This window comes from Leguminivora glycinivorella, chromosome 6 (assembly GCF_023078275.1).
Source record: "Leguminivora glycinivorella isolate SPB_JAAS2020 chromosome 6, LegGlyc_1.1, whole genome shotgun sequence".
NCBI classification, from domain to species: Eukaryota; Metazoa; Arthropoda; class Insecta; order Lepidoptera; family Tortricidae; genus Leguminivora; species Leguminivora glycinivorella.
Window position 1 is genome coordinate 22761784 of NC_062976.1, and position 25549 is coordinate 22787332.

The window sequence follows — 25549 nt, forward strand, 5'->3', positions numbered from 1 at the left end:
CTAGGTCTTGTACCTGGGAATTGTCAAAAATTAAGTATGCGTAGCTAGTTTGAGTTCTCAACCCATAATAAAACATTGGACAGCGTAAAAATAATTAAGTAAATTATACCTAATGTGTCAGTTCCGACCCGTTCTTAATGTGATAACTTAAAAGATACAGCTGTGCTAATAATGCTCAAGGGCTATTACATCAACTCACAAAACAAAATATTGAGACTGAATGAAGTGCTTTTTAATTTATCGTATTTTATAGTGATATATATCTAAAAGAATTTGGGTTACGACGAAGGTCAATAAAAAAGAAAAAATGCGTTTGATAGGCTGCGAAAAATCACGGGATAATACCTAAGTTCTAACACTTGTAAGTTACACCAAATGGAACATATCATTTTTAAGCTATATGGGGCAAGCGCGGATCCAGCTTCATGCCCAGGGGGGGGTCACGTGGTAAAGAGCTCTGGGCCCCAGACCCCCCGGTCACGTGGTCTATTTGTATGGCCAACCTAGGCTCCAGCAGGGGGGGTCATGACCCCCATGACCCCCCCCCCCTGGATCCGCGCATGATATGGGGTTCATCATCCTCCTTGCGTTATCCCGGCATTTGCTACGGCTCATGGGAGCCTGGGGTGAACATAAACAAATTTAAGCTATGTGGGGTTATCGTTAAAATACTAGGTCCACTCAATTGACATGATATTACCATATGTTTCATGCAAGTGTTAGGTAGCGAATCAGAACAAGACAGTCATGTTACTGCACTTACGCTGTTTCGTCCCGTGGCAGTAACGGGCCTAACAAACCGTGGTTAAATTGATAGATTAGTCGCGTTCTGCAAATCACGACACGCTTAATGTTTGCATTGTGCCAGTTATTGCTTTTCGGTAATTTTGGGGAATATGCAGTAATTAACGTGTCTAGGATTGGGTTATTATCATTTATAATTATATTTATTTGTAATGGTATCTGGTATCCTGAGTATTTTTTTAAATTAGGTAGCCAATATTTAAAACCAATTGTTTTTTAAGTTAAACCAGACTTAGGCGCTAGACGTCACCCCAAGACGTGTGTACATAAGGAAAGGCATGGAAAGATTTGCGATGTCCGGCGTGGCTTCCGTAGCTCAATTGGTGAGAGCATTGCACGGATTGCAAAAATGATGCGGGTTCAAGTCCCGCCGGAAGCGTAAATTTTTCCAATTTTTCCTTTAATATAAAAATATAAACCAGACTTTATGATAAATTTTCTTTTATTTAGCCTTACGCTTATTTTTAGATATAAGTATATTATTATTAAATAAAAAACCCATCTACTGGAGATTTGAGCCACGCCAAGTACTTTTTCGATATAGAAATAGGAAGTATACTTTTTTTAAGACTATTAATTAAACCATGAGGATGAGGACATACAGTTTTCTTCTTATGGTATTACTTCCTACTATGCTGTGTCTAATTTTAAAACAGGAAGTTCCTTGTCAAATGCAACCCGGGCTAACTAATTTTGTACTTCCCTAATTCAGACCTAGTTGCCCAATGAGTAATATGCATTATTTTCCCAACAACAATGACACGCCATTTGTGTCATTTCCCCAAAAAACGTCCGCCCGTGCCGGCGTCCCGCTTGCAACTGCCAATGTCATGTAAATGACGTCACGCGGCCGGAAGGAGGGGGGCTTCCGGACGCACGCGATTGGTCACTTCCGCTGTAATGGTGTATATAATATGCTAATCATGGTGAGGTTATTTATTACTTTTGTGTTAGGGAAGACAAATGTGGAAGTTAATTACGCGTATGGGACAAACCGCCTTCATAAAATGTAAAATGGTTGCTTTGTCAAGTTTTTCCAATCGTGACTATCACGAATAAAACAGTGAGTTTAAGTTAAAGCGTAGTAAGTTTCTAAGTCCATTCAAAAAATGCAATTACATTACACTGAATGCTGGGGAAATGGAAAGTATATTTCTAGTTTGTGTCTTAGTTATGTTAAACTCACAATTTTTAACGCACGCAGTGGCTTAGAAATGAATAGTCCATACACATAATATATATTATACACAACACAACACAACCTACAACGAATTTTGTAACAGGCGCTTACCTACTGTCAATAATTCGTTTTTTTTTTTCTGTAGGTAACACAATATTTTTGTTACATACATTACTTTCGGTTTCGGTTCCTTAGTCATTTTCAGAGCTAACAGATTACTGCAACAATTCAAGAAATCTTGCTAGTTTAGATAAAGTACTGAATATACACATTATGCAAATAAATATCTCCGTTCGTTCAATAGAATCCAATAGATCCAGCCCTCTTTGTTTTTCTTCCATTTCAGATTACGGACTAAAGACCGATTTCTATTATGCCGAATAGATGGTTTCAATATGCAATAACGGTTCATACCACTGATAATTGCATTTTGTGACAATATAAATAATAGAAACATTATTTTTGTCTTTTTCTAACATTTTTTTTTGCCAAAAGACTGCTGATTTTATTTCAGAATTCAGTGCCTGTATAATATCTTCTTCTTCTTCAACCTAGCGTTTTCCCCGCCTAGCGCCTGTTTGTACTAGCGCATATTACTATTTATTATTTGTAATTTATACCTACGGACTGGGTTTTTTCATAAAATAAATCGTTAGTCAGGTGCCTGATGGCAAAAATCTGTATCTGTATGGACGTGTAAGTTTTTCGTTATTCGAACACACCCAAATTCGAAATAGTTCGAAACATTCCAAATTCAAATTCACACCTCAGACAGACTGTTAAGCCCTCTCCTAACGGCCGGCCAGAGGGTATATTCTGATGCCTTGCCAAGCAGTGGTGAAATTATAGCTACTGGAAACCAGTGTTTAAGCACTCTTGGTTCACTTATAGTTGCTATCGGTCTAGAGGTCACTCATAAATTGGTGTTTCTAAGCGTTCGATTTGCCTGCATATTGTAAGCAATGACAACGCAAAGCCTGAGCACCAATTAATTATTTCATTGTGCTCGAATACCGCTTGCATTACCTCCAAACCATAAAGGCATAAGTAACTAAGAAAGGCGTATACGCCTCAACATTTATAGCCACATACGACGTTTCGTCGTTACAGCCGGTCACTGGAGGGCCATTAACTACCGGTCAGTTCCTTAGAGGTGTTTATCAAACATGCCTTAGTTGGGAGTTCATTTGACGTGCTATGAATGTAGTGGGACAATTTTAATTGGTACCGAGGTTAACTGACGTTAAAGTTCAAGTAGGGAATTGTGTGGGAGTCGCTTTCTATTCATTTATTTTGAATTCGTTGTTCTTTTGCCGATCAATTTAATTAAATGAATTGACAGTAATAATTAAATATTTAAACAGTCATTTTGCATTAGAAACCCTTAATGGACCTCATTTCGCTTAAATATTCTGAGCTTCAGAAATAATAACAGCCATCCGAAATTTAATCGAGACTACAATTCGATTTAGCTTATTCATAGTTATATCGAAATGTATTCGTAGAACGTAATTACGTTTCGTTTAATTGGCAATCTACGAAAGTAACACCTACAGAATCAACAGGAAAATCGGGTTCATTATAGACGAGCTCGGCTTCCATCCAGTTAATTTATTTATATTTACACTCGACGTCCTAATCGGCAATCGATGTCAAACGCTCTCTACTAAATAATTCGCTGAGTATCTCATCGAGTTAGAATAGGTACCGAATTAGGATGTCAGACAGCGAACACTCACATTCGAAAATCGAACGCGAAGATTCGAATTTTGAATTTAAATAAAAATATGACGCCCTCACGGTGACGTCGAGTCTACAATTTATTACGATCGCGGACAATTTTTATTTGCAATGAAAAAGTGTGAGTGGAGTAGGAATTACGGTTGAGAATGGCTTGATTGGGGCGTAGGGGTGTTTGTAAGGGACGTTCGGGTTTTTTTATTATTATATTTTATAATTAAATCCGCTGTCATCTCTGTGGTATTTTCTAGTCTGTCTGCTATTGGCGTGAAAGTGATGAATTTTCTCCTTCAATCTATTGAAGGGTTTTATTAATTTTGAGCGGGACGCTTTCTAATGGTCTCGGGAACTTGGCATAATGAAGTGTTCCGAATATTGACGCGGATATCGGAGATAATAATTCGATATTTGTGCTGTTTGTGTTGTTCTTTGCAGCTAAAAATAAGCTTTTAAGGATTACTTTTTTATTGACCATGAGTTAAGTTTATGTGTAATGTATTAGGCATCGGAGTTTTTATCGAACGTTGAGACGTAAGCGAGCTATGGAGTCGACATTAGAAGTAAATTGAACTCATATTCATACTCATACTCATGCCTACACCGATTCCTAGTGATGTATGAATGTAAGGTTGTTGCAATTCAAACTTTCATGTCATTTATTATATATCATATCATATTGCATTGTCATGTATATAAATAATAGGTGTTACCTTAATTAAGATAGTGAGTCATGACACCCTGTAAGGGCACGCAATAATAAATCTAACTTGCCCGAAGTAGGCGAAAAATGATAAGACTAAATAGTTTTGATGATTTATTTTCTTTGACCCGGCTATACTCGATTCTCTTTGACCCGTCAGCCCAAGAATATCTCCGCTCGAAATTCAAATTTGATACACCGTGCCCTGGCGCTGATCTTCGTTCTTCTCGTAGTTTAAGGCTTATTGTCCCTCAACATCGTACCGGTTTTATGTCCAACTCTTTTACTGTCCAGGCAATTAGACTTTGGAACTCTCTTCCTCTCTCAATTAGACAAGCACAGACCAAATTCGCATTCAAGCGCATGTTGCGCAAGTATTTCCTTGACAAAGTTTTTTCATCGTCATCTTAATGATTCACACTAGGTATAGTATAGGTATATCAATGTAAATATATATGTATGTTTATTTTTATTACGTATATATGTAAGTTTATCTTGAATATGTATAGTTTAATATTCATCTATCCATAGTTTAGGTTACAGTTTCCTTTTCCTTCTTTTTATTAAGACACTGCACCTACTTAATCTTTCTGGTTTAGCCCATTGGTTGACTGGTAGAGAATGCCTTGAGGCATTAAGTCCGCCATTTGTACCTTATTTTGTTGTGCAATAAAGATTAAATAAATAAAAAAAAAAAATATTTTCTAATGTTCTTATAACAGACCTAACCTACCTATACTTTTTTAGCACAATAAACGCTTTAGAAGCCAAAAATCTCGTCTACTTTCAGACTATATATGCCTTTCAGTAGTAAATTTACTCTCTAAGCCCGTCCAACAATATAACATTGCAGTCCTAGAGCTTCAATGCGGTATCTTACTGTCCGGAGCATAATGAAGGCCCCACACAATGGTAGCCATTATAACACGTTATATAACGTTGCTGGCTTACCCGTCTGAAAGGGTATTTCGGGTTCTTTCAATTATTGTGGAGTGAATGTGTTAAATTTCACGGAAAACAGACATTTTCTGGACCATCGGGTGTTTCACGTGCTCTTTGTATGGAAATCACGTGGGAAGTAATGAATGGGGTAGCACCTAAATATTTTTCAATAGGGGATACAAAAATGACGTAAAAGGAAAGCTGGTTTGAAACGGTATTTTTTTCTTTAATAGTAGTATAAAACTTTTATGTAATAAACGTCTCAACTTAAAAATAATCAGGTATAATAATTTTGAGAACACAAAAAACCCACTCACAAAAGAAAAATAACAAAATTAGCCGAAAACGAAGAAAGCAACCAATTCGTCGGCCTTAATTATAAAAGTTTAAACACGTGCAAAAATAATAACAGAAAACTCTAAACTCGAAGCAACTTCAAAGAGTCCAAACAAAACCCTTTAAAGTTACTTTGACAAGCTAAAACTGGAGTGGACGCCGAATTGTAGTCTCAAATGAAAACATAAAAACTTTCGAACTTCAGAACTGCGTTTTTAAGGCAAATAACGGTATCTCCCGCTCGAAATTGCTCCTTAAACTAATGCAGATAAAGCTGTAAGACTTCTCAGGTATATTTTCCGTTTGGAAAAGCTTTGCTTAATTAAATTTATCCATTCAAAGCTACACTTTTGATTCTAGCGCATTTTTGCGGTTTCGCTAGTTAATTTAAACCCTTTCTCGCGGGAATTAATTGAGTTTTTGTCGGCATTGTGACGGAGACGATCGAAGTTCGCCAGCTATTTTAGGGTTAATAATGCAGCTTTTGAGTTTTGTAAGGGTTCTGCAAATCAAATTAACTATCAATGGTTCGATTTTGAGAAGTTCGGCTCCTTTGAGCGCTGGTTTTGAAATTTGAGAGCTTGGATTAATTTCCCTCTTTCGTGCTATTTGTTTACGTCATAACATCGGGTACCTACAATATAAATATAACTAGTGTTTAGTCGACAAAGTACAAAATTAGTACATAGACAAACTAAACAAACGTACAAAATATAAAAAGAATACTAATATTATGAAGGATATTTCATTAAATAACCATTTCTCATCTTACTTTCATCATCTTCTTGGTTCCTTTAAAAATGTAGTTCAACTTCACTGGTATTAATCCATACAATTTTTGGTATACAATAGGCAACTTTCCATGTACTTAAAATAATAGTTATTTGTTATACAAGGGGCAAAGTTGTATTTTAACGCCGAGTGTGGAATTGAAAAACGAGCAAGTGAAAGGATTCTATAGTTGAACCACGAGCGAAGCGAGTGGTTCGAGAATAGAATCCTGAACTTGCGAGTTTTTTAACACACGAGAAGTAAAATACATTTGCACCCGAGTGTAACACAAAACTTTTCCCCTCACTATAGCGAGGAAACTACAACGCAAAAATGCGTTTATCACTGCTTCCAGTAGTTTACATTTGGTAAATCATCATTATTACTAGATTCACCTACTTTTATCAATTTTAAAGCAGTTAATTTGACTTTATTCAAAGTCAAATTACTTTACTCACTAGTGGATAAAATGCGTTTTTACCCGCTGGTATTAAAGGACAAAACACGTGTTTCCGAGCTAGTGAGGGGAAAAATATTTTATACCATGCACGAAATAAAACATCAGATAATTATAAGAACAGGGACAGAAGTTATTTTTATCTCCAATTTATATTTTATAATTCTGATGGAAATATATAAAGTAAATCAGCTGACCGTGACGTCACTCAATTCGATTTCATATTAATTCCATATTAGCAAGTCGTTCAAAATCGTTTTGACAGTTCTTAAAAAGAAGCTGATTTGACTAGGAGAAAAGTAGCCTATACTCTCACTGCTCAGTTTTTGCCACGTTAAAGCCCGCGCTCATGATAAAAATGTAACTGACATTTTATGCAGATTATATTGAGCATTGTCCAGTTTACCTTGGCTCGATCAATGTTCTGCAGGCTGTCTCTGTGTCTTTGTGTATTTTCTTCTACGTGTCCCTGTAATAACTATATTTTTCTTCCAGGCATGGGAGGAGGCATGGGCCAAATGGGCGGGTATTACGGAGCAGCATACGGTCCCCTCGGAGCCAGTATGGCGGCAGCAGCAGCGGCAGCTGCGCAGCAAAATGCCATTTCTGCTGCACTCACACCCAATGCACAGGTAAAATAGGACATATATTGTTATAGGACCTTTTGGGTGACCATCTAGAAGCTTTTGTCTCCACCACGAAACATCCGCACATCTTTCACTGATGAGACCGTGATGTCCGTGATACTTTGAGTCACTTAGCGTAGTTATATTGGTGTGGCGGAGCTGGTAGGAGTGGTGGCAGCTGCTCAGCAAAACGCCATTTCTGCTGCACTCACACACCAGGTAAATTATATCTTATTGTAGGATCTTTACCTTTGGTGATATAAGCCTGACACATCAGATATATTGTAGAATCTTGAATTTTGGGAGAGCATCTAGAAGCATCTTGCCTCCGCTGCGAAAGCTCTGAGCAGAAAATATCTATCACTGATGAGACCATGTTTGAGTCACTTCAGTCACTTGGTGTAGTTATACTGGTGTGGCGTAAGCTCGTAGCCAGTATAGCGGCAGCAGCGGCGGCAGTTGCTCAGAAAAACGCCATTTTTGCGGAACTCACACCCAATGCACAGAGGTAAGTATGACATATATTTTTGTTTGATTTTAAGGCATTGACTCATTTAATGCCGATTGTTCTAGAACACTCCATAGGTGTAAGACCGTAAGACCGCCACGCCATCTTGAGCGATCGCCTTGGCCTCGTTCCAGCTTAGTCCAAACCAAATTATTGCTGCTCATTTTCTACGCTCTGCCTCCAAGTGTGTACGGACGGAACGTTTGCAGGCTCGCTTTTTTAAATGATGCACTTTCATTACAAGTACATCTGATATATATTTTGCATGATTATTCGGCTCATTACTATACAATATTCAATCCAAGAAGACTAGGTACGTTTATTGAGAAGCGGTTCTAAACTATCCTAATGTTAACTTGTTCTTCCATCACAAAGTCATCACATTTTTTTGTCAAACCCCATCTTCATACCGTGTATAATCATACTAATGAATAACCGATAACCGACTTCCATAATTACCTGCTCCATGATCGAGCAGATTACTAATAACCAGAAGGCAGGGTGAAATCTATTTTACACCTAATAAGTTGGCTTGCCATTTTTTTGGTGGGTGTGGCATCTACACCCGTTTAGCACTTGGGCAAATTGCGTGAAATGAGAAGACCGTGCGTGGAGAATGTGATCTGCTTAGGATGAGTAGAAGAATTTACTGCTAGTACTTATGGATACTGATACATTTATGTGATATCTACTTCGTGTGGTAAAGTTTCTCTGGTCTTTTTATAAACATACTAAACGAAAAAGCGGGTAACTCGCCCTATGTAAGCGATGGCATCGTCTCATCAATAACACTAGAACTGTTACAAGGTGCATTAGTGGCTCTTAATAATAGGCTCTTTTCTTGAAAGACGTAAAGGTTCTCAAATATCACAGACAGTCCCTTCTATAGTTTAGCTGTGGTAAGGTAGAACTTTTTTGGAGATACGAACAGTTGAAGACTAACAAAAATGTCAATAGTACTTAAGAATTAAAATATTATCGCATTTTGGTGACTTTAGGGACTTTAGGGTGACTCAGATGAAGTCACATCTATCAGCATCGAGCCGCATTTTGTTTGCCTTTTTATATATTTTTTTCTCTTTTTATCTGCCATCGGCTATGTTTAGCCATAATCAGTTTTTTTTTTATAATTAAAAAATACTTTGACTTTCTGCCGCATTTCTCATTTCGTTAACCATATGGGCGTAGTACCTGTTACGAACCATGTAAGTAAGTTTCACAGCTCCCGCATCGCCATTACTGGACAGCCGTGAAATAACGCATTATTGTCTTCATCTCTACCCACTACCGTTTTAATATTTTCTAGTAAAAAACTTGTATTAACAAGATTATTACCTACCTAAAATGGGTTAGATGCGTGTAAAAGTTGTTGATGTAATTATTTTTTTGTAGGTTCCTTAAGGATCAGGTGTTTTGAGATTTACCGGCAGGAGGTGTTGATAGTTTGTTTTTATGAATTCGTAATTCTATGGGCATTTGAGACTCGTTCATCGTTATACCTACGAAGGATTCTTTAGCTTGACATAAATATTCTAAAAGTACTTATTGGTACTTTCACGCTCATCAGCTTACACTGCTTACATAAAAAATGCCCCTAATCCTAAAAGAAAATCTGTCAGTTACACCAATTTGAGTGCGATCTTCAACCACTCGATATCATTAATCTGCGAGGGTGCGACGCTGTGGTGCGACGGGTAACATTAAGGACCGATCTGTAAAATTGGTAATGTCATTATTTGTCTAGTGATCGTATGCTAGCTGCTTTTATTTATTAAGCGCTTGATTCGCACTACATCCGATCCGAATGCCTGAAAATAAGATCCGTCATCGAAGACCTATATGTAAATATGGTATTTTACACAGAACTTAATTTAGATAGAAGAAACAAATTCATATATTTGTGTAGGGGCCGAGCGTGTCAAATTTTGTACTGAAGTTGAGTCTTGCCTGTAATTTTAAATATGTCTCAGACTCTTGATTGTTCATAATTTTTGTGTTGTTGCAGTTGAATATCACGTAACGAGGCATTTTTTATGTTTTGGTTGACTTCAACTTACAAAAATTTACGCCCGAAAGCTGAAAGCTGCGAGTAAAGACGGACAACTCAGTGGATTTCACTGAGTTCATTTGACACGCTAAGTAGATACGTTTGCTTGATCTAGTGGTATTTTATATACGCACTAGATCCGAAGAATCATCATCATCCTCCTTGCGTCTTCCCGGCATTTACCATGGCTAATGGGAACCTGTGGTCCGCTTTGACAACTAATCCCAAGATTTGGCGTAGGCACTAGTTTTTACGAAAGCGACTGCCATCTGACCTTCCAACCCGAAGGGTAACTAGGCCTTATAGGATTAGTCTCGTTTCCTCACGATGTTTTCCTTCACCGAAAAGCGACTGGCAAATATCAAATGACATTTCGCACAAGGGTTTCGAAAAACTCAATGGTACGAGCCGGGGTTCAAACCTGCGACCTCCGGATCGTAAGTCGCACACTCTTACCGCTAGGCCACAAGCGCGCAGCACTAGATCCGAAGAATGACGGATAGAAATCGGATGGCGGAGATTGGATGCAGTGCGTTAGGTATGTTATAAATAGTTCTACGGCTATGACGGATCTTATTTTCAGGAATTCGGATTGGATGTAGTAGGAAACCGCTTTAAAGTTTCCTTTTCTTAGACTTTTTGTGTTCAGTACTTTTATCCGATAACATATAAATGTTTAATTTGAAAAAAAAATCAGTCTGTTTTTAACCCCCGACGCAAAAACGTCGGGGAATTGTTATTATTATAAGTTTGTGCGTGTCTGTCTGTGTGCGTGTCTGTCTGTAACATCGTTGCTCCCGAACGGATGAACCGATATGGATTTGTTTTTTTTTTGTCTGAAGCTGAGTAAGTCGGGAGTGTTCTTAGCCATGTTTCATGAAAATCGGTCTACTATGTCGCGATCGGGGGTTTTTTTTTAAATTTTAATTGAAACTAAAAAAATCTGTCAACTATTTGAGTGCGATTTTCAAACCACTCGATATCATTAATCTGGGAGGGTGAATCTACTAGGTAGATTTTGAAACTACATAATATGTATCATCATTTAATTTTGTTTGCGGATCTTCATTTATTAGGTTTCCTTCTCTTGGGTTATCTTTTATTTTGTGAGGGTACTTTTTTACAATCTTGATTTTTTATGCTGTCCTAGTCTGTTTTAATCCAAGAGTTGAACTCTTAAGTAACTTTTTAATGCTTTTTACTAAAATTACTGATTATTTCTGCTTACCACTTGGGACTATTTTTAACCCCCGACGCAAAAAAGACGGGGTGTTATAAGTTTGATGTGTCTGTCTGTCTGTATGTGTGTCTGTCTGTGGCATCGTAGATTTAGATTTAGTTTTTTTTTGTTTGAAAGCTGAGTTAGTCGGGAGTGTTCTTAGCTATGTTTCATGAAAATCGGTCCACTAGGTCGGAGGTTTTATCAAAATTTCAATTTTGGGTTATATTAATATATCATCAGATAACAAAAACTAAACTCAATAAAAAGAATCGGTGACTAATTCGAGACGGCGTCTCGAACTCAATCCGATCTCATTAATCTGTTCATCGGGGGCGCGTCGCTTGACTGAGGAGCGTACACAAACATCCCGATTTGCGAGGGAGGGACGTTGACATATGCTTAGTTAGACCGTGACGTTTTTGAGTCATCCTCCTTGCGTTATCCAGGCATTACCCACGGCTCATGTGAGCCTGGTGTCACCAAGCGAACACGCTTTGACCAGTAATTCCAAGATTTAGTGTAGGCACTAGTTTCACGAAAGACCTACTCATAGTGTTGTGTTCCTGCCGGTGAGTAAGGCTGCCAGAGCTCAACGAGGGTGCGGTGTGCTGGTGACGGAAGGACCTACGTACGGAACTAAGTTCCGTCTATTGTCCTTTGAGTCTTTGGCAACCTGAGTGTACAAGTTTCTAATGGGTTGGCAACGCGCATGTGACACTCCTTCAGTTGCAGGCGTCCATAGGTTACGGCGACGGCTTTCCATCAGGCGGACCGTATGCTTGTTTGCCACCGACGTAGTGTATAAATAAAAGCGACTGCCATCTGACTTTCCACCCCGAAGGGTAACTAGGCCTTATTGGAATTAGTCCGGTTTACTCACGATGTTTTCTTTCACCGAAAAGCAACTGGCAAATATCAAATGACATTTCGCACATAAGTTCAGAAAAACTCAGTGGTACGAGCTGGGTTCGAACCCGCGACCTCCGGATCGAAAGTCGCACGCTCTTACTGCTAGGCAACCAGCGCTTTTTGAGTATTAGTGGATAATGTTATTACTCAGTTGGCAGAGCGCTGGAGTATCGATCCAGAGGCCGTGAGTTCAAGTCTCACCCAAGGCAGACATTTTCCACTTTTAAATTTATTCTAAGCCTAACGGCATCGATTGCAGACGTTTCTGCTAATCAGAAGTTAAAATGTTATTACCGATTTTTTGTAGATAAAAACTGTAAATAACAAAATATATCTTGATTGGGAAGAAAGCCTATGAAAAGGTGGGCTGTGTGAGAGATGATATGAAGCGAATGCAAGTGAATGATGAGATGAAGTCCGAATAGTCCGATGGAGAGGTATGGAAGAAAAAGACGTGCTGTGCCGACCCCAAGTAATTGGGATAAGGGCAAGCGAATGACGCTCTTGAATGACCTAGCTAGCTGGTCGGTCGTCGCAAAATATGAGGTTGTTACCCACATTAATAGGTACCTACTTACTATTTTTTTTTGATCCACTTAACAAATGAGTCGAATGAAGACCCTATATTGGTTTCAATGTTGTTATTGTTCTATGTCCTAAGGCACCCCATAGGTGCATAGGGGCCCACGAGATCCTTCCACGCCTTTCTATCTTGAGCCACCGCCTTGGCCTCGTTCCAGCTCAGTCCATATTCCCTCAGCTCGTTCTCAGCGCTCCGCCTCCAGGTGTGTACGGGGCGTTTGCGGGCCCGCTTTCCTCCTTGAGGCCGCCATTCAAACGCGATACTGGCGTGTTGGTTGCTCCAGCTGGCTCCAGTTGGTAGTTGGGTTTCAATGAATGATCAAAAAATCTCAAAGTGCTAAACCGTTACACCTGCACCACCTCGACCGCCCTCAGCCTCACTCACGACGCGCTCGAGCCTCAGCCGCGATAGCTGGAGACCCGGGTTCGATTCCCAACTTCGCCACCAGTGGGATTGATCGCTTTTTCTTTAGTGTATGGTATCTATTTCAGTTCATAATTTATATATAGTAGTATTACTAGGTACTTAAAAAAAAAAATATATTTAATAAAATAATTTTATTTGTTCCCTACATCTACACCCTGTTTTTATTGAATTCCGTTAACTTTAAGGGAAGGTTCTTTAGATTAAATACAATTAATTTCTCTAAGAAACTAGCGTCTTAACTCTTACGGTTATCGAGTTATTAAAGAAATAAAAATAATTACTGAACACGTGTGTGACAGCCTTTACCAATTCCTAATGTTATTTGTTTTCTTAAGGGTGACTCACACTAATAAATTAATTTATTATGTATGAAAATGATCAAACATTTTTTTTTGCGAATTTAACTAAAAGTGATATACAGGGTGGTTCCTGATAATGAACCTAGCTACGTGTCGAAATTAACGGAAAACAAAAAAAACACGGTGTATAGAATTAAAGTATAAATTTTTAATGACGGTTGCCACCCACCATAATCTGAACCATATGCGCCCTCTCAAGATAAACAATTTAAATCTAACATCCCACCAGATTTAAAATCAATCAAAAATTACAATTAAAAATGGCAAAAAGCAATGTTAATCCAATAAGGCCGGGGTGGAACCCTCGCTCACACACTCCGTGTAAATCGGACGTAAGGGACATATACAGGGTGTTAAAAATATAGGATCAGTTTAAGCTTAGGTTCAGATTTTTTAAAAATAAATATGAGATTTTTTTTTATTTATTGCATTATTGAAAACTGTACCTTTCATTCGCACATGTGACACATATGTGATAAAATCTTCAACTTGACGTTGACGTTTTATGATTTGATGGGAGATGTCAGATATATATATCATATTTATATATATATATATATATATATAACATTAATATATATATATATATATATGGGATATATATATATATATATATATATATATATCTATCATTATGGTTTATTTTGTTTGAAAAATAGCAATAATAGGCTCGCAGGAATGTGTTTTATATTATATATAAAAAAAATAAGTAATTAAACGTTAAAACTCCATATATGAGCTTCTAAGTTTTGTCAGAAGCGTTGAAAACACATCGTCACATTTTTCCAGTTTTCTGTAATGCTCCTAAAATATGTCCAGGAAATTTAAAAAAAAAAGTCTGTCAGTGCTGTCAGTCACCCTGTAGTTAGTTACTTACGCCCATTTGCGTAGACGGCGTGGTGTTAAACACATCTCCGGGAGATTAAACGCCAAACAGAGGGGATGCCGGAATTAATTGTACAAGCTAGTGTCAAGTAGCTAGGGTGTCTCAGGCCAAGCACTGATTTAGGCCTTATTTTAGATTCATGTTTTTCACATTTTGACAAGTTCATTGCCTCTAATTGACTAGGCCTTATTTTTGACAAAAAAAATGTTTTTTGGGTTAGTGACCCTTATTTTCGAAATAATGGCTTTATTTTTAAATACTTAGTGAATAATTTTTTTGGTAAAGGGCCTTATTTTTTCCGGGAGATTAAAAGCCAAACAGAGGGGTTGCCGGAATGAATTGTACAAGCTAGTGTCAAGTAGCTGGGGTGTTTTAGGCTAAGTTCTGATTTGACCCATGAATTTTTTAATTGATGTGGGCCTTATTTTTGGTAGGCGTCGTTTTTAAGGTCGCCTATTTTTTCTGCAACGGGTCTTTATTCGGTGCCTGCATTTAAAATTATGGCGTTTATATTTATCTACTAAATTATAGGTATAACACTTCCTTTATTGCTTGCTCCCTTGTTATCAGTTCCTTTGTTTCCATCTTTATTATTTGTTAAATGGTTGTAAAGTGAGCTTAAACACAGCGAAGTTGTTTGCAAAAAAATTAAATTACGAAGAACAACTTTAAAATATAAGCAGTAAATTCGGTCGTAAAATTAAACAGTCATGTATGTTTTAAAGTCAATAAAACCCCATTAGCAATAATTGATAACGTTAAACAACAATAAATTTGTATAAAATACTAATAGAGATAAGTTTGTCACATAATCGGCGCGACCTTTTAGGTTCTGTTCTGAATTATTTGTTCTTATAGTTTCTGTTTTAATGACTTTATGTTTTGACGAATAAAAAAAAACTTGTTTTATTATTTAAAAAAATGTGAAATCCCAATTTACTAAAATAATTTAAATTCTATTTTTTCTAACTATTTTCGTCACTAGAACAAGCGACACAAGATGTAGGCGCTAAAGTTTGATTTTTGCTATGTTGTATTTTTGTACATAACATTATTACTCGCAAATGCTGCCTATTATAAATTTATGTACATTTTTTAACAACTTATTCTTACTATCCTCAAAGACCTATATAACTTCGTAAAGACCGATAAAGTCTAAGAAAAAAACGTACCCCAAAACCATACAGAAAAAGGTACGGTGAGCTAGATGGCGATACACCTTTGGGGTACGCTCGGCTAGATGGCGCTAATATTAATATTTGACATTTTAAAACATATTAAGCTAAGAATATGGGCCAAATTGTCACAACTGAGGTTCAAAAGTTTTAAGACTCCTATTTCGTCGAAATCACGGTGTCAGCGTGCATACGCTGACGTCACCGCCGGCCAGTCTACTGCAACTAGCCGGGTCAATGCACCAACTACAAAGGGATGTGAAGTACGGGCACCTGCCAAGAAAATACTTCCCGCACCAATGTGGATGAAGAGGGGTTCACATTGGTGGAAAAGAAGAGCAAGGCGCGCAGAGCGGCTCGCAAGACTATGTGTGGCTCTGCGGAACCGGTGAATTCTGGTCTACGGATTGCCACACCGAGTAGGGCGCTCTACGTGTCTCGCCTGCATTACTCCGCCATGGCTGACGAGGTGGTGGACTACGTTCGCCGGAAGACTGGCTACACGCTGAGGGTGCAACAGCTGCAGTCGCGTCACTACGTGCACTTCAGCTCGTTCGTTGTGCGCGTGCCGCGGCCGCTGCAGGACACCATCGCGAGCGCAGACTTCTGGCCGAAAGGTGTGGTTTTTCGGCGGTTCCGGGGCAACCTGCCAAATCCCACACCGGGGCAAACGACGCAACGGAGCCACGCTGTGACGTCATCGCCCAAATCAATTGTTTAATTTTATTTTTAATTTTGTTCTATTTATTTTCTCTCTTTTTTGTTAAAATCTAAGTTTCGTGACGCATTGGTTTTACTGTAATGTCATGTAAACATGTTTTTACTAATAAATAAATAAATAAATTAGGACCGTGCCCACTGTCCACCATGTATATTTTTATTCATCCATAACAACGATATCTTCTATACACCCCTGACTTAATCCAAAAACTGCTATTAGCCTCACAAAATTACTTTCTCCAACTCAGATATTGTACAGGCTATTACTAAACTGAAAAGAAAAACCTATCAGTAGCCCCTCGATCCATCACCTATTGTGCCTCTTTAATAGACCCCCAACTATCGAATGAAACGCATTTTTTTCGATTAACGCTCAGAATCGACCCCCGAAGAAACAATCTAATCAGCTACCATTGAGTATAAACTTTACCTGTATTAAAAATGGTGAGTGCGCGTTTTTTGAATCGTTGATTCGATTATGGAAGGGTATGGGTCACTGGGTTATGCCCGTGGGTAGTTAGTTTGTGACAAATGGTACAATGTTTAACTTGCGTGTCTTTGTCTAAATGGGTCCATAATTTACCAGTCTGTCAGTTATCAGAGAAATGGCAAGCTGTCCCTTCCCTTGCGTTACGAAGAATGGTCACTATGTCCCTTCCCTTGCGTTACGAAGAATGGTCACTCTGTCCCTTCCCTTGAGTTACGAAGATGGTGACTTCCTTTTCAGATAATTTTATTTTTTAATACGTAATACAGGGTATCAGGTCCAGTGGCAATTTGATACCAAGCAGTTCTAGTTTCGTCAATGTTGTGGAATAAACTGTTCATACAATTAATGTCATACACAGCGGCAGTTTTTGAATTCAGAACAGTTTTAGCTTCGCAAGTGTTGTGGATTAATGTCTGATTTTCACAAAACAGTCTACACCTTTTTGAGAGAACCTGCTTTTCTAATAGTAACGAGGATTAAAAATCATTTATTGACAAGCGATTTATACAACCAATGATAGTGCGTAGGCATTCAAAAACTCGAAAACTTTCGCCAAATCCTTACGAAAGCGAAAGCCGACGTGATAAGCCCGTTAGTTCGAAATTAATTGAATTCATTCGTAACTGTGTTAGTTCAATTAAAATTGCTTTATGTCCGTTTAGTTGCGTCACAGTTCGGACAAAGGGAGCGACGTACAATGCGGTTTCAATTAAGGTATTTGTTTGTGACTGACAGCTTGGGAAGAAAGGGAATGCGTAGTTATCTTCATAAAGTAACTGGTATGTCGAAGGATGTAAGGAACATTTTTCGTAAAAGATTTTTAGTACCATTTTACCTACAGCTACAGTCTAAGAAAACATCGTACCTCAGAGCCATTATAGAAAAAGGTACAGTGGCCTAGATGCCCTTACACCTTTGGGGGACGCTCGGCTAGATGGCGCTTATATTAACACTTTCGAAAATACGACATTACGGGGAAACCCATGTAATCGGCTACGCTTCTACGAGCGGTGTACCCGACAGTCGGGTTCTTGGTAGCGAAAGTGTTAATATTTGACATTTTAACACATATCAAGATAAGAATATGGGCCAAATTGTCAAAACTGAGGTTCAAAAGTTTTAAGCCTGTGTCGAGAGATGGCAGTCTATGCACTGTGATTACATATTTTTCTTCGACAGTTACTCTCTATAATACTTGATCCTCTTTGATAATATTAACACTAGTAAAGTATTATAGAAGTTACTGTCGAAGTTTTCTGCATACTGCCATCTTCCAAACTTTTGAACCTCAGTTTTGACAATTTGGCTCATATTCTTATCTTGATATTACGACGCAAAATTACAAGTTACAGATTCAGTTGTTAATACGTCTTTATGTCTTTGATTTTTACAGGTCGAAAAAGTACAGTTATCATTTCAATTAGATACTCAACAAGTTCAGTATTTTCTATCTTTATTTGTGTAAAAGAGATTGTATCAAATGTGATACTGACAATATCAACCCGATCAATCAAAAAGGGAAAGAAGGCCTGCACATCCTGGCAGAGTGCCCCTCTCTAATGCGTACACGTAACATGATTCTGGGCAGCTATCAAATACACCCAGAGGATGTGAGGTATCTCGATCTCAAAAAGATACTACAAATCTTCGAATTTGTAGGACTTGATGGAGAGTTGTAGTAGGTGGCGATCACAATAGATCAGAAATGGTCGCAGTGATACATAAGGCGCCCTGAAGCCTTACATAGCCCCTAATCAAGAAGAAGAAGAAGAAGGCACCTTAGCGAAATATCGCAATCGGTTGCAAGCTTCCCTTGTCACCTATGTGGCAAAGTAAGTCACTCTCGCATAGGTCTGATTTAGAGATGGGCCGAATATTCGGTAAATATTCGGTATTCGGCATATTCGGCAAGATTTTCAATATTCGTATTCGGCCGAATAGTTCGGTTACATTGCCGAATAATTACCGAATAAACAAAGTAAATAATTAATGAAGATCTTACGTATTCCATTGCATAATAAGGTCCTATTTTAGTGGCTTTCAAATGAACTACTAAAAATGCGTTTTGTAAAAAAGTATAAAAAAACCGTAGTTTAAGAGTTGAGAAGAGTTCAGAGTTGTTTTAACTAAGGTTTAGCTATCCACTAAATCACAAGAACATTAGTTGTAGTATATGTATAACAATGATCAATAATTTCATAGTTTTAATCTTAACATTCGTTTAAAAAATATGGAGTAACCGAATATTCGGCCGAATGTTCGGTTCGGTAAGAGCTGAACCGAATGTTCGGCCGAATATTCGTATTCGGCAAAGTCCATATTCGGCTCATCTCTAGTCTGATTAGCCACCAAAAGCGATGGCTCTCGGTCATTAAGGTGCATGGGGGCAAATCTCGACTGGGGGGCAATTGTAACTTATATTTTTTTTCCATTATTACACTATGATGTTGAGTTCTACATGTATCCACTGAACACGCCTACCATATATAACCGGTGGACACTATTTATTAATGTAAACATTGTAAAACATGGACCAGTTACATTTGCCCCCCAATCGATAATTGCCCCGCTGTACCTTACACCATAAATCGACTGAAATAAACGCTAAGGTTTATATATAACCTGTATCTACAACGAAAAAATATCAAGCCCACTGACCTTTCCGTACTAGATCAATAATGTTTCCATTCGTCGCCAACCTGTATTGATTATGCATTTCATCAATACGAGAGTGACATTGACGCCATTATTATTGCCAGGGATCGTACTTTTCATGCCGATGACATTAATCTGACGTCACGCTCCGTATAGGATGATCACAAATAGTTTTATTGTAAATTATTAATCATTAGTCGTCAATCATTTTAATCGTATACAATTTACTTCAAATACAGTAGTCCATTTACATGTGGCATAAATAATACCTACTTGAAATGTGAAACGTGAATAAAATGATTTGATTTGTTTTTATAAATAAATTTAATTAAATAGTATTGTTAACAACACATTACAAGAAATACGTAGAAAAGAGAATTTCTCTCTAACGTAAAGCACACCATCCTTCTTGCATTCATTACCATGCAAAGAAATTCATAACTTAAAATGATTGATGACTAATGATTAATAATTAACAATAAAACAATTTGTGATTACCCTATATGGAGCGTGACGTCAAATTGATGTCATCGGCACGAAAAGTACGCTCCCTGATTATTGCTATTCATTTGTCCTCCATCTTTATACCTCAGAGCAGGGGTCGGTAGACTTTTTAAACAAGGCCCATTCAAAGCAAAAACCTAAAAACGTGTAGAAGTTGAAGATAAAGATAAAGATAAAGATTATTTATTTGCAAAATGTAGTGATTTACATAGTTGGACAGTAATATTAAGTGCTTACATTTTACTTAAAGAAGCATGCAAATTTTCTTATTAGCTAGGGATGCTTAACTAAGTGTGTACATGTAAATGTTATGTACTTATACCTAATACTAGTATGAGGCTATGAGCTAACTTTGCATCACAACAAAGATTTTTATTAATATTAATTCCTATAATTTACAAGACACATTATTAACAATGAACAATGTAACATCCATGTATCTATTTTTAACCCCCGACGCAAAAACGACGGGGTGTTATAAGTTTGACGTGTCTGTCTGTCTGTTTGTCTGTGTGTCTGTGGCATCGTAGCTCCCGAACGGATGAACCGATTTAGATTTAGTTTTTTTTTGTCTGAAAGCTGAGTTAGTCGGGAGTGTTCTTAGCCATGTTTCATGAAAATCGGTCCACTATGTATGGTCGGGGTTTTTTTCAAAATTTTAATTTTGTGGTTAGGTTATATTAATGTCCTCCATCTTTATACCTTAGAGAGAGGTCGGTAGACTTTGAAGAAAGGCCCATTGAAAGCAAAAACCTGAAATCGTGTAGAAATTGTGAACAATAATATAATAATATCAATATGAAACATATATGTATCTGCTATTTTATTTATTAAATAGTTTAACATCAGAATGCGATGTAAAATGTAAATAATAAATATTTAGATTTAGCCAGTATTTGAATTATGAATTTGATGAGTTCATCCACACTAATTTTATAAGTAAGGAAAGTGTGTGTGTTTGTTGGTCCGTCTTTCACGGCAAAACGGAGCGACGAATTGAAGTGATTTTGTAAGTGGGAATAATTGAAGGGATGGAGAGTGACATAGGCTACTTTTTAGGGTTCCGTAGTCAACTAGGAACCCTTATAGTTTCGCCATGTCTGTCTGTCCGTCCGTCCGTCCGTCCGTCCGTCCGTCCGTCCGTCCGTCCGTCCGTCCGCGGATAATCTCAGTAACCGTAAGCACTAGAAAGCTGAAATTTGGTACCAATATGTATATCAATCACGCCAACAAAGTGCAAAAATAAAAAATGGGAAAAAATGTTTTATTAGGGTACCCCCCCTACATGCAAAGTGGGGGCTGATATTTTTTTTCATTCCAACCCCAATGTGTGATATATTGTTGGATAGGTATTTAAAAATGAATAAGGGTTTACTAAAATCATTTTTTGATAATATTAATAGTTTCGGAAATAATCGCTCTTAAAGGAAAAAAAAGTGCGTCCCCCCCCTCTAACTTTTGAACCATATGTTTAAAAAATATGAAAAAATTCACCAAAGTAGAACTTTGTAAAGACTTTCTAGGAAAATTGTTTTGAACTTGATAGGTTCAGTAGTTTTTGAGAAAAATACGAAAAACTACGGAACCCTACACTGAGCGTGGCCCGACACGCTCTTGGCCGGTTTTGTCTCTTTCGAAGCTGCGGGAAAAAGCTAGTATGGATATAAAAGTTATTTTGCAAGCTTTAATAGATGTCGGTACAGCCAGAACTATAATATTAGCGGATAGGAACAACGCCAAAATAATGCAACTGCAGTTCAACAAATAGTACCTTTTTTTGTTCAAGTGCAAATTTTTCACCACTTCAAATAGTTCCTTTGTAAACTACGTTTCCTCTTTTTGCCATCTATATAAACAAGCCTGATAAAACCTTTATAAGGCTAAACTCATACAACCTACACATACAAAAAGCAGTAAGCGACATTCAATTCCTTACGCATTCGTCCTTTCTACGTCATTTAAACCTGGATGATCCTGAACGTAAACAATTTAAAATTTTAACGCTCGGACACAGCTTATAGCAGCGTCACCAGTTTATGAGGCTATAAAATAGCGGCGCATTGTGGTTAAAGTGCTGTCGCTGGATAAGTCTGATTTAGCGCTGCGCGTGTCGTATGTTAGGGGTAATGTCGGACACACGGTTACGGAGAATGGAGAACAAGTATAAGCAAAAACGAAATTGAATATACTGGTCATAAGACGGTGGAAAATCATGTTATACGTAACAACAATGCTATAATAATTATACTATGGTCGGTTAAATATAAAACGCCAAAAATAAAAGACATGATTAAATAGTAGTTAATGCACAGCAAAGGAAACAATTCGAATGTACTCATTTATGAAACAAAATGACTTAAGGCCTTCATTTACATAGGTTTTAATTTTATGTACTGTACGTATTAAATCGTGCGCTAATTAAATTCAATAACAATGACTGGTAATAATTTGAGTTTAATTTTGAGCTATAGGTATAAGTTATTTCCCTGAACTCGCGAGCAGTGTGTATCGCTCATATTTTTTCCACAATACCTGACACAGTTCATTAAATTCCAAATAATCGATATATTTGTGCGCTTGTCGCAATGATTTGTTATCACACAATCACACACTTTTCCGAACGCCTTTAAAAACATAATACGGACAAAAACGGAACTATGAATGCGGACAAAATCGGACATATGATGTATTATCAAATAACTGGCACTTACGACCTAAAGTGAAACTAAAACGACGTAAAGGCCATTTTCGGTCGTAGGTGTCATTCAATTTGTATGAATCACTTTATAAATAAATTATTTTTTGAATGAAGTTATTAATGAGGTGCTTAATGCAAAGCCGGATTAAACCAGTTGGGATCATTCATACGTTTGATAATAATTTAAATAAAATTAACTACGTTAAATGCATTGTGATTGTGAAGGTGGCGATCGGAAAATGTTTCGACATGTAGCTATGTATTATACTTATAGCCGTGTAAGCAATAAATTCATCTCAATTTGATTTGCATAAAAATCTTTTTGTGGACTTTCATTGCCTTGTCATCGAAATTAAACAATTTCAGTTGTTTATGATATGCAATAGCACCTGCCTAGCATGGGTGAGCTCGCCCCATTGTAGGTCACGTCTTCGCCTCGGCTAGTCTATGGCCATGGTTAAGCCCTTTTTATTATTATAAAAAAATACTAATTTACTCTTTTCATTGTTACAGGTGGGTTCCACAATGGACATGTCCAAGTACTCCATCGAAGCCGAGAAATACCGGAGCTACGGCATGTATCCCGACCCTTCCCGGGGCTACCTCGACTCAGCTGCCCTCTCCAAGGCCTACATGTATATGGACCAGCAGCAGCAACGGTCTTATCCCATGGACATCAGTAAGATGTACTCCGAAGCGTCCGCGGCTGCCATGGCTGGGTTAAACTCCGTCGCCCCAGCGCCGTCGAGCTTATCCCCACGCTCTCCTGCAGAATCTCCTGACACAGCCGTGAAGGGGCATGACCGTACTGAAGGAAGCTCCTCCTCAGGCTCAAACCCCTCCCCATCGCTCCCTTACTACCAAGGATCCCCAGGAATTCTCATGCCACAGTACCCAGCTCAGTACACACAGGCTAGCCAAGGCGGCGAATTCCGGCGGCCGCTAACAGTCATATTCTGACCTGACACGTAAGCGAGTTCGTTAAAAGTTGCGCGAGCGGTTTGTTTATTGTTTCGTTTTTTGTTTCGAAGTGTTGCATTTTTCGTTTGTTCCTGTGGGTAATACGGACAGGTTTATTTAGAAGTGGTGTCCTTTACACCTAGGTGTAAGCACCTTTATAGACAATGCTATACGTACTTACCAATATTATTCTAAAGGCGATGATCTTCGGTCCGTATTTACCTCATGTTATTGCCCAATCGCGCGTTTTTGTTTTCCTATTTCCCACGGTTTCGTGTTTCCCAAAGTTCCTCTTTCGGTTTCCTCTTGTAGTGTTAGAAATTATATTGTGACTTAGATTCGTGTATATTGTAAATAAGTTTCTAAAGCGTAAGTAAATGTAAAGTATTGGTAGTATATTTATAGTCCAATATTAATGTAACTTAACTTTCAAGCCTCTTGGTTGTCGTATTTGTCGTACAAAGTTATTATCAAAGTTTTCGAACCGGTATATTTTGGTAAGTGATGTATTGTCAATAATAATTAAGAAAGGGTTAGGCGGAGTAAAAAGGGAACAGGTCAAATGGGGAAAGTACCTTATTACCTGCATTTTCCCTGAGTACATTTTACTTACCTTTTTTTTGCTGCCAATTTATGCCTGCATTTATTTCAAAATTATTATTGACAATAATGACAACAGACTTGAGCACTGAGTACTGTAGTGTACATGTTTTTTCACGATTTTCACAGAATTTATTTTACTTGTAAAAACTTAAAATAAAATAAAGTACTTAATACTTAAAACGTGTCCAATTTCACTCACAACGATTCTATATGTTATTGTTAACTTAATGTAAATATTATATTTTGACAATAATGTCAATCTGTACATAATAAAGGAATAAGATAGATAACTTAAATTACTAGATTCGTCATTAGACCTATACTATAAGGCCTTAGAAGCATTTTTTTGTTCATCTGCGGTTAAAAAAACGCTCATAAAAAACGCAGCAGTTTTAGTGCCTATGGCCACGTCCTATAACATGCATTTATTTTGTTGCCATACCTTTTATAACTGAATCATAATTTATTTCCGAAAAATATGTTAAAAATACAAATGTTTCTTTTTTTCTTTGAAGAACTGTTTATTTATTTAGCCATTTATTACCTTATAGAAAACATTTTTTTTTTTTAAGTTTGGTAAACACATGGTGATGATTTTGGTACTGATTTGCCTTTACCACGTGTATTCCTTAATTTAATACAAATCATTGCTTTGTGTTTAAAGGTTCTGTTACACGGGCAACACAATTCCCAGCAACTCACTTGCCATTGCCGCGTTTGCTCCATAGTTAGTTGGTGCGTATTCAACAAACGCGGCAATGGAGGAGGCACACTGACATTTTATCCCGCCAGGCGGCGCCTGTGCAAGTGTCTAGACATGTCACTGTCATTCATATGTGTGAGAGAGCAAAACATATCATCTTATCGCTCTCACGTATGGACTAATAGGGTGGCGCCATCTGTCATAAGAGAGAAGATGTTGAGTGTGAATTGCTGGCAATGAGGAGGCACACTCAAAGATTATGACAGATGGCGCCACCTTATTAGTCCATTGCACAGATAAAGAATTTCATACGCGAGTGCGAGAAGATGATTTTTTTTTCTCTCTCACATATTATGAATGACAGTGACAAACCTAGGTGCACAGGCGCCGCCTGTCTGGAGAAAATACCCGTGTAAGAAAATTTGATGATTGTGCTTTGTTTTGTTTTACTTTTCAATCATTTCGTTCTTTTAATTATTAATTATATCGATGTGCACTGATTGAAATAAAAGCAAAACAATACATGTTTGTCTATTTCCTTCATT

At 37.7% G+C, this 25549-nt stretch overlaps 1 protein-coding gene across 1 annotated transcript in view; it reads left to right on the plus strand.

The window, feature by feature from the left end:
* LOC125227272 (transcription factor Sox-21-B-like) overlaps window positions 1-25092 on the plus strand; it is an 83248-nt gene extending 58156 nt beyond the window's left edge. The window contains exons 4-5 of the mRNA XM_048131531.1: window positions 7426-7562; window positions 23252-25092. Coding sequence (XP_047987488.1) covers window positions 7426-7562; window positions 23252-23698 — 584 coding nt within the window. The 3' untranslated portion in view covers window positions 23699-25092. The remainder of the gene's footprint in view (window positions 1-7425; window positions 7563-23251) is intronic.
* Window positions 25093-25549: the final 457 nt, after the last annotated feature.